Raw genomic sequence first — 17,627 nt, forward strand, 5'->3', positions numbered from 1 at the left:
CGCATCAACGCTCCTGCTCCTGTGTCTAAATAAACATGCTCAGTCCACTCGTCACTCTCAAAATTTCTGCGGGAAATTATTTAATAGAGGCCCTCTAATTTTACTGTCACCTTCCTCAGGAATGATTGAAGCTGTGTTTAGTACTACATGGTACTGTAAGTTTCCAGGGCTAGTAATCTTACTGTGACCTTTCTCAGAACAATGGAGATTATAAGTGCTGCTGCTAATGTTTCAAGTTTTTTATGTAAGTACTTTACCAGATAATTATATGTAGGCTTAATATTGTGTAGGCTAAGCCCATATTGTATAGCTTTAAAAAATATTTTATGTTGCTTAATGTTTCACATGCAACAGGTTTTTTATTCAGTATATAAGCAATATTTTGCTTTATGTTAAAAGACACAGTGAGGTCAATCAACTAACGATTAATGAATTAATCGATAATTTGCATCCCTATTAGAAATCACTATCAATTTTCATTGTTATGCTGACGACACCTAATTATATTTATCGATCAAACCTGATGAAACCAATCAATTAACTAAACTCCAAGCATGCCTTAAGGATATAAAAAGTTGGATGACCTACAATTTTCTGATGTTGAATTCAGACAAAACTGAAGTTCTTCTTAATTGGACCCAAACACTTTAGAAATTCTCTTTCTAGAGACTTAGTTACTTTAGACAGGATCACCCTGGCCTCCAGCTCCACCGTAAATAATTTTGGAGTTGTTTTTGATCAGGATTTGTCCTTTAACGTCCACATAAAACAAATTTCGAGGACTGCATTCTTCCACTTACGTAACATTGCCAAAATCAGACGCATCGTGTCTTAAGCAGATGCATTTGTTACTTCTAGGCTGGACTATTGTAACTCTTTGTTATCAGGCTGCTCTAATAAGTCTCTTAGGACTTTGCAGTTAATTCAGAATGCTGCTGCACGTGTTCTGACAGGAACCAAGATCAGAGATCACATCTCTCCCATTTTGGCTTCCTTGCATTGGCTCCATATTAAATCTAGAATAGAATTTAAAATTCTTCTCCTTACTTACAAAGCTCTTCATGGTCAGGCACCATCATATCTAAAAGAGCTCATAATACCTTACTACCCCACTAGAACACTGCGCTCTCAGTACGCTGGGTTCCTTGTGGTTCCTATAGTCTCCAAAAGTAGATTGGGAGCCAGAGCTTTCAGCTATCAGGCTCCTCTTCTGTGGAACAAACTACCATTCTGGGTTCGGGAGGCAGACATGGTCAACACTTTTAAGAGTAGACTTTCCTTTTTGATAAAGCTTATAGTTGGGGCTGGCTCAGGTCATCCCTTAGTTATGCTGCCATAGCACTAGACTGCCGGAGGACTGCCGGGGGGCTTCGCCCCCCCCCGCCATCTCTCTCTCTCACCATCTGTAAACATTCATGTCTCATTAATGCATGTTACTAACCAAACTTCCCCGGAGTTTCTGTGCTCTGTCGTCCAGCAGGTTCTCGTGGACCGTGGCTGCTGCTGTGATCCTGCATGACGTCCACTACACATATTACCACTGTCATTATTGCTACCATATCTGCTACTGTAATCATTTTATCATTCATTGTCATTTTATCAGTCATTGTAATTGTACAATATGTTTGTGTTGATTTGTTCTGTACACGTGACATCCATTGCATGTCTGTCCGTCCTGGGAGAGGGATCCCTCCTCTGTGGCTCTTCCTGAGGTTTCTTCCACCTTTTTTCCCTGTTAAAAGGGTTTTTGTGGGCAAGTTTTTCCTCACTCGAACCGAGGGTCTAAGGACAGAGGGTGTCACTCCCTGTACAGATTGTAAAGCCCTCTGAGGCAAATGTACTTTGTGACTTTGGGCTATACAAATAAAATTTGATTTGATATCTAATGTCTAAACTTTAAGCAAGCAAAAAAGTACAATATAAAATAAAATATATTCTGTTCTATTCTATATTCTATTCTGTTATTTAGGACAAAGTATAGTCAAGCTACCAAAACACTGGATCCTACATGTCCCAAATTGCAACTTGTATTAGACTCTTCCTGTCTGATAAAGGTCCACATCTTTTGGACTCCAGGTGTGCAGTTCTTAACTTCAAGCTAAACTGAGGTTACCCAAGTGCTGTCACTTGTCATCATAGTGCTAACTGGCAGTGACCTTTTCCACAATACATGCAGGCAGTGAATTGTGTTTTCCCTGCTGCATGTATACATGACAGCTGATCATTGTCTGCTATAATATGTAGACTGCTCAATACATTTTTTTAATCACCATTTAAACATTCATGCCACTACAGTATAAATACCAAGCTACAGAGACATGAAAATTCCTGGAGGTAATTCATCACATCACGAGTGCTTCACCGATTCCTGTTGTCACTTCACATATACATGATGGCATTACTGCCAAGTAAAGTTGCAGTGACCAACACGATGCCAGTATGAAGAATTAAGTCTAAAGACTAAAAGTTCATTTTCACACAATGCTAAAATAAATAAAACCTGTGGCTGCCTGGAAAAACATGGAGCTTTAACACTAAACAACCCAGGTCACTTGACTGGAGTATAATGTGCTAAAACATGTGTGAATGTTCAAACTTGTAGTGCAGTGCACTTACCAGACAACCCCAAACGCTCCATAGCCAATGGGCCTGTCAGGCTCTATGTCCAGTTGCGGTTGTAGGTGGTGCGTGTGTTGCTGTTGATGGTGGTGGTGGTGGTGGTGAGCTTTGACAGCGGCGGCAGCCTGAACTTGGGCGGGAGCCGTGGCCGCTGCCGGTCCGGGGGCTTGTCCGGGGGCAGGAGAGGGAAAGTAGGGCTGCTGCTGGCCAGGGTTGAGCATCACTGCCGCAGCAGCAGCTGTGGAGGTGTGCTGCTGGGCCGTGTGCACGGCGGCTGCGGAGCCCGGGTGCTGCAAGTGATGCTGGCCCGCGTGGTGGTGGTGCATGTGGGGAGGCGGAAGGTGCTGGAGCTGGTGGTGGTGATGCGGATGATGGGCAGCCACTGCTGAGGAGCCACCGTTGTAAGCAGCCATCATTTTTGTAACATTTGTAGCCATTCAATGATGCTGAAACAACTCCTGCTGCTAGAAGTGATGAGGATGTTACCAGGCTGCAACACTACGACTGTGCAAACTTAGAGAACACATACAGGAAACTGCTTTGGGGTTCACTGTGAATCTGTGGGGAGATAAAGCACTCTGGTGAGCCTCCTTATCATAATGCTAACAAGGATCTGACCCACTTCCTCAACATTAATTTTCTTGCTTGCACACCATTAGGCGACTGTAGCCCGGGGCTAATAACGGAAATCATATCATATCATGAGCGTGTATAATGTAGCAGTGACCCCACAAGTAGAAAAATCTGTGCAGGCCTAAAAGTGTTCACTAACAATGAAAAATGAAAACAACCCGCACCCCCCTCAATAAATAAAAAAGTCGATGGCTCTAGATGTCCCTCATGTTAGAGGTGGCGCCCCTCTCCCTTCTGATGAACTCAGCTTCCCCGTCTTGATAGAACAGTGTGATCTGAAGCGTGTCACATGGGAAGCAGTGCATTCATCTTTAGTGTCCAAGTTTGCCACACGCTCTGGTCCAGCGCAGTTTCTCTTCCCACTCCTGGGGCTCCCCACGTGTTGGAAATCGCATCGATTATTCCAAACTGAATCCTCCTTCAGATGTGTGCGCAGGACAGACAGCTATTCCGTAAACAGGGCTAATCCAGGCCACAATACAACAGCTCACGCAGGCAGGCAGGCAGGCCCAGGCCTCGGCCATCCACTCCACTCACATATTATTAGAGCAATCCGATAAGCCGCGCGCCTGCAAAGAAATCCCCATTATTGTGACAGAGTGACTCAAAAAATGAAGAGAAGAGAAACCCTCGCAGACGCCTGCCAGCCAACTTATTTCCCCCATCGACACTTGTGTTGAGTCTGTTTTACAGCGCCCGCTCGCCGCTCATGTGTATACTTCCAGGGACACGAGAAAAACAATGCGGGGAAAGTTCAATCGTAATGCGGGAGAAATGTCCTGCTGCCAGGAGCCACAGAGAAGGCAGAATTCAAGCTGACAGATTGGAGCTAGCTCATCGGTGTCTGTGTAGCCAAATCAAAACAGTAGTCCCTCCGTTCGTGTCGGTGAGCCTGCGGTCTGTCGGTGGACACGAAGCCACCCGGACTCGGTCGAACCTCTACACTTCGGGCCTACGACGCTCCGCTGTCACAGACATGATGAAAGTACTGGTCACAAAGCAAATAAAATGAGCAGTTTATCCAACATGGTGAACAAAACCTTCGCTACTCGGCGGTGAGATTATGCAGAGCGTCCAACCAATCGTCTATCGCACCGCAATGACGTAATGGTAATTTCCCTGATTGTCAGCGCGCGCAGCCAGTGGCGCGTGCGGGTAGGGATGACAGCGGGTTTAACTGCTGTTCCAAACGCCCAATGGTGTCCACTCTGAAGCGGTGAATAACAAACTGCTCAGCTCAGTTCAAGAAAAATATTTGGAGTCAAGTCTCAACACAAAGTGCAGACCAAAGTACAGCAGAGTGTATGCGCAAAGACAGAAGGGGAATCACTCATAGACTTAATGTACATGTGTCTGGGATAGTGATCCACATCCATAACAGATCACAAATATGTTTTTCTGTTTTGTTATATTAACTGTACCTATGTCTATATCTGTTTGTACTATGAGAGCAAAGTGTAACCAGAGTCAAATTTCTTGTGCGTACATATACCTGGCAAAGTGATTCTGATTCTGAGATACATATATATATATTCCGTTCTTGGCTGATACAGAAATTCTTATTCATGTCTTTGTTTCATCTAGTTTGGATTATTAATTTGGATTACTGTTGTCTGGCAACACTAACCCTAAACCCTAACACTGTAGGTTTATGGTGTGAAATGCAGGGCCTGCCACAAAATGTATGTGGGGGAGACCAGACACGACATTAGGACCAGAATAAAACAACACTTTAAAAAAAAAAAATTAATAGTGGGAATGGCACAAGCGTGCTATATGTACATTTTAAACTCCATTTGCAACACAATGTGCAGAGCATGGGCCTGGAGAGCAACTTGAATTGGACCACTGTGCATAGACAAGCCGCAGAGAGGAAATGGATTCATCTGTTAAAAACAATAGAGCCTTCGGGGCTGAATGAAAAATACAACTGATGGATCCATTTCCACTTAATAAAGAAACCGTTTCGGTGTTTATTAGAAATACCAACCTCCTGGTCCCCCAGGGCCTCTTCCACCTGTTTTAATATGCCTTTTTACCGTGTGTGTGTGTGTGTGTATATATACACACACATATACACACACATATATATATATATATATATATTTTTTTTTTTATCCAAATAAATCCTTAAAAAAAATCATTTTTACACGTGCGTTTGTGTGTATTTTAACACCTGTTTGCATTGTTTTGAGCACTTATTTTATCATCATGTGGCACTTTCAATGAGCACTTTTACAGCACTTATTTTTTTTCTTATTTCTTATTTATTTATTTATCTTAGCTATTCCAACATAAATATATATATGTATATTGTTAAAACAATTTGGATTATACTGGGGTGCAGATGTTTTAACTCATATAGAGAGTGTGTGTGTGTCCTGTTTTTTGCATATCTCGTCCACTTCCCTTATTTGGCATGTGTTTACTGAGGCTGGCAGTGAGAGATAATTATAAAAATAGTACAAGGACAAGAGAGACAGGTTAGGGAAGTATCATTTGGATATGAAACATAATGCTGATTGACATAATTACTGATCAGAAAACCAAAAAAGGATATTATGATATTAACTGTATTAGTGGGGAGGTGTCCGAGACAGCCCATTTAAAAAAATGTATAAGAACCCACTGATAGACCTCCTCAGGGAGCCTTTTCTCTGTAATCCTTTTTGTGTGTTGCACTGTTAAACACTCCTTCTTGTACAAGAATAATAAATTCAACTTAAACTTTGATACTTTGAATCCAGTCTTCCTTATTGAAGAGTTTTTCTTTAAAAAAAAAAAAAAAAACATAACATATATATCTTATTGTCAGTGCGCATTCTCATCTTAAGGGTTCTATGATTTTACTTAGAGACCCTGGGAGATTAGAGTATATTGATAAAGATAAAAATTCCTGCAGCCTTACCTGCCCAGTGGCCCAACAACATGTAACATTGGGATTTTATTGACTTTGCAGAGTAGGGGGGAATCTTTTATTGTTTTTTTTTTTTTATATAAAACTATTTTAAGATGACAAAATATTTTTTAATAACCGCCACTCTCCCAGGAACTCCGTGAGCCCATGCCCTCTGGAGTACCCCTCAACTGCAGGGGGACTGCATCCCAAACCAAACCTAACCCTACAAGGTGCTCCTGATAAAAGCACCTCAACGTGTTCTGATGAAACTGTAAATGGGGTCGCCCTTTCTTCTCTCACTGATTTCTTTAAATCTCATTCACTTGCAGAATGCTGGGCTTCTGTGGGTCCACAGAGTTAAAAAGAAGTCAGCTGGCTGCAAGGCCTTTTCCTATCATGCCGCCTTCCTCCAGAATGATCTCCCTGATAGTCTGACTCTGTTGAGGCCTTTAGTTTTAAGTCAAAAACTCATATTTTTTGCTCTCATTTTCAATTAACTTATCCTTCCATACTTCAGGGTCATCAGCTGAGCACCCATTCATAATAAATCACAGAGTTCTCCTCCTCCACAGCAAACAGTTCCTCCCATTACATTCACCTACCATTAAATGGAACTCTTGAATCAAGACATCTTATTGAACAACATAACATAGCTGAGGCCAGTGCATCTGACTGGGGAAGATGGTGTGAGATCTGTCTGGCTCTTATGAATATTTAATTACTGACACAAGTAGGCTAGCAAAATATTTTAACCCGTTTAGTATGAATTGAGCCCCAAAGAGAGTGTGTGAGCTTTCTGATTGGGAAAGGGAGAAGGAATGATTCCACTTAGATGGTGCAACAACTTTGTTTCTCTGATTCATACCAGAGTTCTCATTATTGACTATTGACTATTTTGCAGCATAGACTGTGAGCCAGACACACAGGGGCACAAAATAAACCAAGCCTAAATTATTGTGCTATGTGTACATGAGCATATGAGTGCCTCTTCTTACGCTGGGGAGTGGCTGAAAGCACTCCTAGTAACTCTCACTAACCAGGCCCTAATCCCACAGATTTGCACTGCAGTCAGCTATCTTCAACAATAGCCCCCAGCGCAAAGAGTGCATCAGCTCTGCTCCTTTCAAACCTCCACAACTTCAGCCACTCTAATCAGCCTCAGCAGCCAGCAAACAATTCCTCCTGTTACACTACAGTATCTCAAACATTACTATAAAGACCAGGTTTTGACCCCCATGCCAGAAGCATTAATCTCAACAATGACCTGTCAGGGTGTTGTTGTCAATAAATCTCATGTGCAGAGCTGAACCAACAATGAATTGATTCATTAATAAGTACTGTTATATGTATTGGCCTGTGCCATGGAGTTTCATTCTTGTCGAAAACTTACCAGACCACCTACCAGTCCTGCATCGCTGAGTCAAAGACGGTCATTTTATGTACTTGTTGACAAGGTGAGTCACAAAAACAAATACCCTTACCCTCTCTCTCTCTCTCTCTCTCTCTCTCTCTCTCTCTCTCTCTCACCATCTGTAAACATACATGTCTCATTAATGCATGTTACTAACTAAACTTCTTCCCCGGAGTTTCTGTGCTCTGTCGTCCAGCAGGTTCTCATGGATCATGGCTGCTGCTGTGGTCCTGCATGATGTCCACTACACATATTATTACTGTCATTATTGCTACTATATCTCCATTACAGTTTATAGTTAGTTTATGATTGCGTATGGTGCCGCTGTGCATCTGTGTCTCTCTATTTCTATCACAGGTTCCACTGCTACTGTAATCATTTTATCATTCATTGTGATTCATTGTCATTTTATCAGTCATTGTAATTGTACAATATGTTTGTGTTGATTTGTTCTGTACACCTGACATCCATTGCACGTCTGTCCATCCTGGGAGAGGGATCCCTCCTCTGTGGCTCTTCCTGAGGTTTCTTCCACATTTTTTCCCTGTTAAAGGTTTTTTGTGGGCAAGTTTTTCCTCACTGGAACCGAGGGTCTAAGGACAGAAGGTGTCACTCCCTGTACAGATTGTAAAGCCCTCTGAGGCAAATGTACTTTGTGACTTTGGGCTATACAAATAAAATCTGATTTGATTTGATTTGAGAAACACATGTAACAATACAAGTTTGAGATATTGCATAGTCTCTTTATTCCAGTAGAAGTATAAAGGAAGAAGAGGGTCTTCTTCTCCATCTAAATAGAATAAATCAACTGGCCAGCAGTGTACAAACGGCCACCATATTGCATTTATAATTACTTGAATTCATACCCTGCAGTGTAACACCAAATAGAGCAGTAACAGGGGGTGGATCTATTGATTCTATTAGTAATTTAGAGGCAGAGTGAAAATTGACTGCCAAAGGTGATGTAGTGTTGGACATGTCCGGAACACATGTGAGCCACAGCGTTTTACTGGGTGACATGTTCCTTCATTACGATGAACATACACTCAAGTTTATTTTGACTCAATCCCACACACATGTCCTGCTGACCCAAATACTCACTAGAGCACCAAATGTGTATTAATATGCCACTGAGAAGTTAAAAACTGATGCTGTTTTTGGACAATTGATTAATCTTTTTTTTTTAAATGATAATACAGAATATATGAGTCAAGAACCATTTTCAGACAGAAAGATGGAGCAGGCCTCGACTTCATCATCATATGAAACTCACACTTCTCTGGCTTAAAAAAGCTGATTCTTTGCCTGTGATGAACTGGATGCACACAGAATACACTCCTTTAATTCTTAAAAAAGATAAGAATATAATCAAGGTATTCAAATACAAAATATATTGAGCATGTCTCTTAGCACTTCATTAACTGTCTGAAACATAAACAGAGTGTTAGAGACTATTGTAGACATAGTTTATGAAATGTATCAAATAATTCCTTGTTCATTTATTATTTTTGTTCTATTCGGTCTGCATTTTCTATCTATGTGTCATTTGGGGTTTGTGAGTGTGTTTGTGTACCAGAAAGAGAGATGAACACTCAAGACCTGAGATCCAGTGCTGCCTCCTGCCTTTATTACAATACCAGAAGACAATGCAGAATTACCATCACCAAACAGCACTTTGTTGAGTTGACTTATTCCTCTGTGCTGATAGTTGACTTCTATAACACCAAGCCCCTGCAACGAAAGGAGTGATGGAGTGTTCGCTTAGACTAAACAATGCTATTATCATAGTGGATCAGAGCTTAAGTAGGGATATAATGTTGAGGATCCAAGATGTGAAATGCCAGTGATGTTCATCAAGTGTTCTCAAGACCTTATCCTCTTCAACAAGCTCAACATTAAGGCAGCTGGAGAGTAGAACACATTGTCAGCTGTCACGGTGAACTCAGGGCACATATCCAATTTATACCTCAATTTATTCTAGCTGCTCTCACATCTATTCTTTCCCATGTGACAATATCAATCACTGCTAATCACTCAGGTCACATAGTCACCAGCATCTTATTCAGTTTCTCAGTTGATGATGTTACCAAAGACACCAACATTGACCAGTTCTCTAGATCTGAGAACTTCATCAACCCTGCCTCCTTACAGTGACTGGAGGTTTTTTAGAACTGATTTTAAGAACTTATTATTTCAAGGCTCAGTCACTGCCACAAGACAGACATACAAAAAAAGTAATAATAAATGCACCCACCAGCATTGGCATTGCTGCTCCTCTGGAGTGCTTGACTGAATTGCATAGGTTCCATCAGAGGCTGGAGAAGCCTCAAGATGTATTGGACTGGCTGAGGAATGAATTTCTGATATCAGAGGTGGTGACTAATGGAAGAGATTCGAGGCATTCCAGGCATTTTGAGTTGAGCTCAGAAATTATTTGGTTCATCCCAAGTGGTTAGTTCATCGTTTAAGTGGCCAGTCAAACTTTTTACAAAAACTCCATCCAATACCTCCCCACTCCACTAGGTGTCAGCAGAGTATGTTTTTAAATCCACAGAGTAGTCCGCCATACTCCTGTTGCATACTCTCATAGCTTGACTAGAATACACTGCCACAGCGCAAGCCAACACTCTCGCTCTTAATAACCCCATAATATATTGTACCTTGGACTGTCCAAAGGCTTTCTAACAGGGATGTTTCCTGTGTTGATTCCATGACTGGACACAGCAAGGTGAAGTGGGGAGGATTCAGTGGCTGTGTTTGCTGAGCCCATGTTGTAAATGTAAATGTAAACACAAACCGGAGACTGACTATAGTTTAAATAGTTTATTGTCAACACCAGTGAGACTGTGCAGAACAGATGAGTGAACCAGTGGCAGAGGTGGTGCAGGGCTGGTGGTCAAGGAAATACAGAAATGGAGCTGACATGGCAGGAGGAGGATGGCATAGAGGGAAAAAAATCACATGAGTAAAGTTGCAAAGCCATAGCCCGTGTTTTATACTGCACCAGTTGATTGTGAATGAGGAAAAGGTTGTGAGGCACTCAGACAGGTGAAAGGAAAATTGGAGGCCACACCTAACAACACACACAGACAGACAAAAACACAAGGGGAGAAGAAAACAACAGGAAATACATTGGGAAAGAAGTAGGCGAACCACCTCCATGTGACATTTTAGGCACATATGAAAGGGCATGAAATGAACAGAGCAGAAACTGATGAAGAAGGTTTCTGTTTTCTGTCTGACACCAAGGTCAAACCATGAACATTTAAATTTCAATTTGGAAATGAAAGTTGTGATATCTGTCTTGTTTTTTAGGCTAGAGAACATTGTGGGCGACCATCTACTTTAGGTAATAAACTGGATAAGTACTTCATACAATCAAACTTCTAATAACCCAAATTATTCCTTATTATTCCTAGACTTTATTTATTTTCTTTTGTATTTGTGTCATATCTTTTATTTACTCATTTATTTTAATTTATTGCCATGTAACCTGGGTTTACACAAGTGCTCCAAGTTCCTGTTGACCTCACACGTTCCTCGTGACATTGCCTTCATTTAGCGTTTTATTTTGTAAGGTATGGCCGGAAGTTTGTTTGTCTTCCTGCTAGCAAACTTCACTGCAGCGCAAACCCGACTGCCACGTCGAACTCCTTGAGGAACAGCAGGCTTCTAACTTACTGTACTTTGTGCTGTAACAAAGCTGACGTCTAGAATTGTTGGAGAAACACTGGAAGAAGCTACCAAAACATTTATCACCGTGGAACTGTTCACAACTCTGACTCTCTGTAAGATAACTCTCAATGCCAGTCTTAAATGGACAGTAATGTTTTGTCAGTGTTGTAGCTCACATTTCCTAAAGTTATTACATGCTAAACTGCATTATGAGCCACCGGATACAGGACCGTAATGTTCACCAGCTTCCTCAGCAGCATATTGTAATGCATGAGAGACAAAGTGAAGCCACGCGGCTCACTCACTAACCTATACGTGCGGTACTGTTCATTGTATTTAGCTAGCTGAGTCGTGTAGTCACATCACAGTCAGCTGGTGAAGGTCTGCACTGCTCGTCTTCGTACTAATGTTACGTTAGCTGTTGAACATGGCTGCTACTGGGCCGCGGCACTATTTACCAACAATCTGCTCAGCAACTGAGTTTGGAAATGAAAGTTGTGTTCTATGAATATCTTGTTTTTAGCTTTACTTGAGTACAGGTACGCTTGTTTGACTTGTTGAGTGGGGTAACATGCAACAAATGTACAACAGCCAGATTAAAGTGGGGACAGTCCGATCGTTAGTAGAGTGTGTGTGGGCCATCCTGTATTCTGAAGGTTATGAATATTTGATTAGTACTATATATATATATATATATATTAATAATATTTATATATATATTATTATATATATATATATATAGATATATGATATATGATATATACTATATCAGTCATGGATATTTGGTGTCACAGATCACATAAAGTGCATGTAGCCTCAGCAGGCTTCACACTGAAGACATGCCAAACTACAGACTTTTTACCACTTCTTATAAAAGTTTGAAACAGCTGCTGGTGTGAACAAGACCCCCCGCCCCCACCCCCCCCCCCCCCGACAAAAGCGACACCTCATAAACAGCAGGAAGAAATTCATGACATGGTGGATTTAACGTAAATACAATCAAACATATCAATGAAACATGAAATAGATATATGGGAAACATCTAAAGCATTGCCTTTAAAACACAGAATGGACAGTATGAGCACAAACTAGGGCTATGAGAGCTGCTGCTCAGAGACAAACTCTGAAGAGGCAGAGGGGAAAGGTGGAAATTAATTCAGTAAAATGGTAACATATTACTCTTCAGTTCATTTAAGATTTGTATTAATAGCAGTATAACTGAAAATATCTCCCATACGTGTTCTTCTTGCATGTTACAATATAATGAAGCATGTGTAATGTTGGGTGCAATGCATTATGGGTAGTTCTAATCATGACAAACTTTGTGATGACTGCAATGACATGTTACCACTGGAAGGACACTATTGGCTCATTCAGTGCTTGAGGAAAGGTATTGTGGGTAGACATAATGAACAATTATATATTATATTAGTACAATTGTTGTCATTATTAATTAACTACCCCGTCCTGCCATATCAGGTGGCCTGGCTCAAAAGGCACAGCAGTCATTTAGTACATGGTCCTGTCTCTGGCTCCATTGTGGGAGCAAAGCACTGAACTTGGAAAGTCGAATGTAAATGTGTTTGCGAATGTTGGCATGTATTGTAAAGTAGAAAAACCTAGAACCAATCCTATTAATGACTAAGATGTAAATATTCACTGTCAGTGTGGTAAACAGCTAAACCGTTCTGCTATATGTCAAGTTGGATATTCATTACTGATACCTGCAACAGCAAAGCTTTAACTCAATCTCAAAAATCTCTAATTATATTTTGGTAAATCAAAACTCCAATTTTAGATATCTAGCAAGTCAACCTTAGCCAAGCCGAGCCAGCAGCACAGGTTGAATTTATTTACACAACTGAATTTGAAAGCTGATCTGCTGTCATATGTTTTGATCTCTTTCAGGTTCCTGTGGACGCAGTGAAACTGAGTGGTCGTGTAGACATCATGAGGCAGCTCAAAGGCAAACCCAAGAAAGAAACATCCAAAGATAAGAAGGAGCGTAAGCAGGCAATGCAGGAAGCCCGACAGCAGGTAGCCACTGTAGTACTGCCTACACTGGCTGTAATAGTGCTGCTCATCGTCGTCTTTGTCTATGTGGCCACCAGGCCTGATGCTATCGAGTAGACATTCAAGTGCTGCTGACAAGACATGAACTCCCAAACTGACAGGGGTTTGACAGACTGACAATGGCTATACCCAAAGGATTACCCTCCATCATGTGTCAACCATCCCTCTGTAGGCCAGTGACTGGCCTACCATTTGTCTTAATGAAAGCCTCCTCCATTTGTGTTTGTTTGCTTTAAGCAGGATTCAAGCTGCAGAATGTAGAAATCAAACTGAGTGAGAACAGTTGCTCCTTTGTGCCTTCAGATGAATGAAGATGACATCCATTTAATCTTGTTCATTTCAGACTAGCAGATGGATTCATGTTGATGTCTAATAAATGATGCAATATCATGCATACCAAAGATCTTGTGTACAGCTTACCAAGTTTGCCCAGTGGTGTTAAAAAATGAATGCTCAGAAACAGTTTTCCTATTGTTACTTGGTCTCAGATATGTACCATTCTTTGAACAGCACTCACACCTGTTTGTATAAACGATAAGTATGAGAAGGATTTTAGGAAAAACAAGGATTAAGTTTGCTTCTATCTTGTGGCCACAGCTGAATACAATTCTAAAGTATCTTATTGAATGTAATTCTAGAATGTGTTCTCTTCAAACCAGTATGTTCAAATACACCTGAAATTCTTTATCTTTCATGTGAATGTTCCTCCTGTCTGTTTCCATTAAGTTATTGACAACCATGCCTTTGAATCACTCATGGCATCTGTGCAGATGTAACAAGGTGCCTTAACTGATCAATCAGCAACTGTATTATTTCAGTTCAATAAATGATTTTTTTTAAAGAATTTTGATTTGGGTAATGTAATGGTATTCCTTCTTGACAGTGGAACCAGCCAAACTGTATCTCAGGGCATATGTGTCTGAATCTAAAAGTAATCAGGTAGTATCTGACTGCACTGAACTTCAGTCTTGTTTGAGGACATAACTTTTAAATTGTAAAAGACCATCCCAGTGAAAATTTGGTATCTTGTGACTTTCTCTGATTCAGAATCATTAGATTTCTGGTTAAAATGGTCTCTCATTGGTAGTGTTACACAATGTTACTTTTCTGTTATACATGTAGATAGCATATACTGTCTTGTGTTATGTTATGTTATGTCATGTCAGTTTACAGGCAGTTGGTTAATGGTGAGTCAGTAGGCTAAACATTACCTTACCCTGTAAACTACAACGTTCAGGAAAATGGAACACACTGAGCTGTAGCTGCTACTGAAGAACCAGGGTGTGAGGTTCTCAGTGTTTCTAAAGAGGTGTTAACATTCTACAATAAATCAATTCAAATCAAATCAATTTTATTTGTATAGCCCAAAGTCACAAAGTACATTTGCCTCAGAGGGCTTTACAATCTGTACAGGGAGTGACACCCTCTGTCCTTAGACCCTCGGTTCGAGTGAGGAAAAACTTGCCCACAAAAACCCTTTTAACAGGGAAAAATGTGGAAGAAACCTCAGGAAGAGCCACAGAGGAGGGATCCCTCTCCCAGGACGGACAGACGTGCAATGGATGTCACGTGTACAGGACAAATCAACACAAACATAATGTACAATGACTGATAAAATGACAATGAATTATAATGAATGATAAAAATGATTACAGTAACAGATATGGTAGTAATAATGACAGTAATATATATGTAGTGGGCGTCATGCAGGATCACAGCAGCAGCCACGATCCACGAGAACCTGCTGGACGACAGAGCACAGAAACTCCGGGGAAGTTTGGTTAGTAACATGCATTAATGAGACATGTCCACAGATGAAGACAGATTGGAGAAGATATGGAGAGATATAGAGATATAGATATATATCTATAGAGAGAGGAGATATAGAGAATATGAGAGAGATATATAGAGAGAGAATGGATAATATATATAGAGAGAGAGAGAGAGAGGGAGTAGATATAGAGAGAGGAGAGAGAGAGAGAGAGAGAGGGAGAGAGAGGAGAGAGAGAGATAGAAAGAGAGAGAGGAGAAGAGAGAGAGAGAAAAGAGTTTTCGGTAAGGGAGATGTGTGCATCTTCAACCAATACCGCCTGGCTAGGCATAACCTCGGTGGGGTACCCCCGCGTGTAATCCTATGGCAGCATAACTAAGGGATGACCTGAGCCAGCCCTCACTATAGGCTTTATCAAAAAGGAAGTCTTAAGTCTATTCTTAAAGGTGTTGACCGTGTCTGCCTCCCGAACCCAGAAGTAGTTTGTTCCACAGAAGAGGGCGCATGATAGCTGAAGCTCTGGCTCCCAATCTACTTTTGGAACTATAGGAACCACAAGGACACCCAGCGTCTGAGAGCGCAGTGTTCTAGAGGGGTAATAAGGTATTATGAGCTCTTTTAGATAAGATGGTGCCTGACCATGAAGAGCTTTGTAAGTAAGGAGACGAATTTAAATTCTATTCTAGATTTAATAGGTAGCCAATGCAAGGAAGCCAAATGGGAGAGATGGATCTCTGATCTTGGTTCCTGCAGAACAGTGCAGCAGCATTCTGAATTAACTGCAAAGTTCTAAGAGACTTATGGGAGCAGCCTGATAACAAAGGTTACAATAGTCCAGCCTTGAAGTAACAAATGCGTGGACTGAGTTTTTTTGCATCCGCCTGAGAGAACAGCGTCTGATTTTAGCGATGTTACGTAAGTGGAAGAATGCAGTCCTCGAATTTGTTTATGTGGACGTTAAAGGACAAATCCTGATCAAAAACACTCCAAGATTCTTTACAGTGGAGCTGGAGGCCAGGGTGATCCAACTAAAGAACTAAGTCTCGAAAGAGAGTTTCTGAGGTGTTTGGTCCAATTAAAAGAACTTCAGTTTGTCTGAATTTACTCAAAAAATTGTAGGTCATCCAACTTTTTATATCCTTAAGGCATGCTTGGAGTTAGTTAACTGATGGTTGCATCAGGCTTGATCGATAAATAATTGGGTGTCGTCAGCATAACAATGAAAATTGATAGAGTGATTCCTAATGATGTTCCCTAAAGGAAGCATATATAAACTGAATAGAAGTGGTCCAAGTACAGAACCTTGTGGGACTCCATGACAAACTTTGGTCTGCATGGAGGATTCATCAATGACGTGAACAAACTGAGATCGATCTAAAAAGTAACGATTTAACCAGCTTAGGGCGGTTTCCTTGTGATGCCATTCGATGTTCCAGTCTCTGTAAAAGAATTTGATGGTCAGGTGTCAAATGCAGCCACTAAGATCCAACAGGACAAGTACGAATGAGTCCTTTGTCTGATGCCATTAGAGGGTCATTTAACTTTGACTAATGCGTCTCTGTGCTATGGAGCACTCTAAATCCTGACTGAAAATCCTCAAATAGACTATTGTTATGGAGAAAGTCACACAGCTGATTGCTACAGCTTTCTCAAGTATCTTAGACAGAAAGGGAAGGTTTGATACGGTCTGTAGTTGGCTAAGACCTCTGGGTCTAGAGTGGGCTTTTTAGAAGAGGTTTAATTACAGCTACCTAAAGGACTGTGGTACATATCCGATAATAAAGACAGATTAAATATCAATAACGAATTATTAACTACAGTAAACTTCCTTGAGCAACCGGTTGGGATGGAGTCAAGAGACAGGATGACGGCTTAGCTGCAGAAGATTAAAGTTATTTGATGAAGGTCGATGGGGGAAAACAGTCTAAAACATATTCAGGTTTTACAGCTGTTTCAAAACTTGCTGTATCAGAATGCAGATCAATGTCTGTTGAGGGCAAGAGGTGATGGATTTTGTCTCTAATAGTTATAATCTTATCATTAAAGAGCTCATGAAGTCATTGCTACTTAGAACCTAAAGGAATAGATGGTTCAGTAGAGCTGTGATTTCTGTTAGCCTGGCTACAGTGCTGAAGAGAACCTGTGGTTTGTTCTTATCTCCTCAATAACACACGACTCATCTGTAGTATTTTTTGCTTTTTTCTGATATATCTAAATGTGTCTGATTTCACACCTGAGTGATAATGCCCTATCAATGTGGAGAAAGCTTTGAAAAGCATCTAAATCAACAGGAAAGTACAGAAAATTGAATTGACGAGTACATAAATACAAGGTGGAAATGGGTGGCTCGTAAACATTTCCTAAAGGATATATATAAAGTAGATTAGTGCCATATATCTGAAGAAGAGCAGACTATGATTGCACTTGTAAAACCCGTAATTCGCAACTTGTGAATGCGCATCTCGCAACTTGTGAACGCGCATCTCAGAGTTTGTAAGTGTAACTTCAGATCCACACATCTGCAAAAAGCAAACTGCAAGCATATT

At 40.8% G+C, this 17,627-nt stretch overlaps 2 protein-coding genes across 2 annotated transcripts in view; one reads left to right on the forward strand and one right to left on the reverse strand.

The window, feature by feature from the left end:
* Positions 1-4,357, reverse strand: part of nlk2 (nemo-like kinase, type 2) — a 37,170-nt gene extending 32,813 nt beyond the window's left edge. Inside the window, exon 1 of the mRNA XM_019254400.2 lies at positions 2,617-4,357. Within this exon, the coding sequence (XP_019109945.1) occupies positions 2,617-3,056 (440 nt within the window). The 5' untranslated portion in view covers positions 3,057-4,357. The remainder of the gene's footprint in view (positions 1-2,616) is intronic.
* A 6,789-nt stretch (positions 4,358-11,146) lies between these two features.
* smco4 (single-pass membrane protein with coiled-coil domains 4) lies at positions 11,147-14,151 on the forward strand. Its single transcript, XM_027279963.1, has 2 exons — positions 11,147-11,350; positions 13,146-14,151. Exon 2 carries the CDS (start codon positions 13,188-13,190, stop codon positions 13,365-13,367), a length of 180 nt encoding a protein of 59 aa, XP_027135764.1. The 5' UTR covers positions 11,147-11,350; positions 13,146-13,187; the 3' UTR covers positions 13,368-14,151.
* The last annotated feature ends 3,476 nt before the right edge of the window (positions 14,152-17,627 follow it).

Source organism: Larimichthys crocea, chromosome VII (genome assembly GCF_000972845.2).
Source record: "Larimichthys crocea isolate SSNF chromosome VII, L_crocea_2.0, whole genome shotgun sequence".
Lineage (NCBI taxonomy): Eukaryota > Metazoa > Chordata > Actinopteri > Sciaenidae > Larimichthys > Larimichthys crocea.

Coding starts and splice junctions, on each gene's coding strand:
- smco4 (XM_027279963.1), top strand. CDS start 13,188: ATGAGGCAGCTCAAAGGCAAACCCAAGAAAGAAACATCCAAAGATAAG.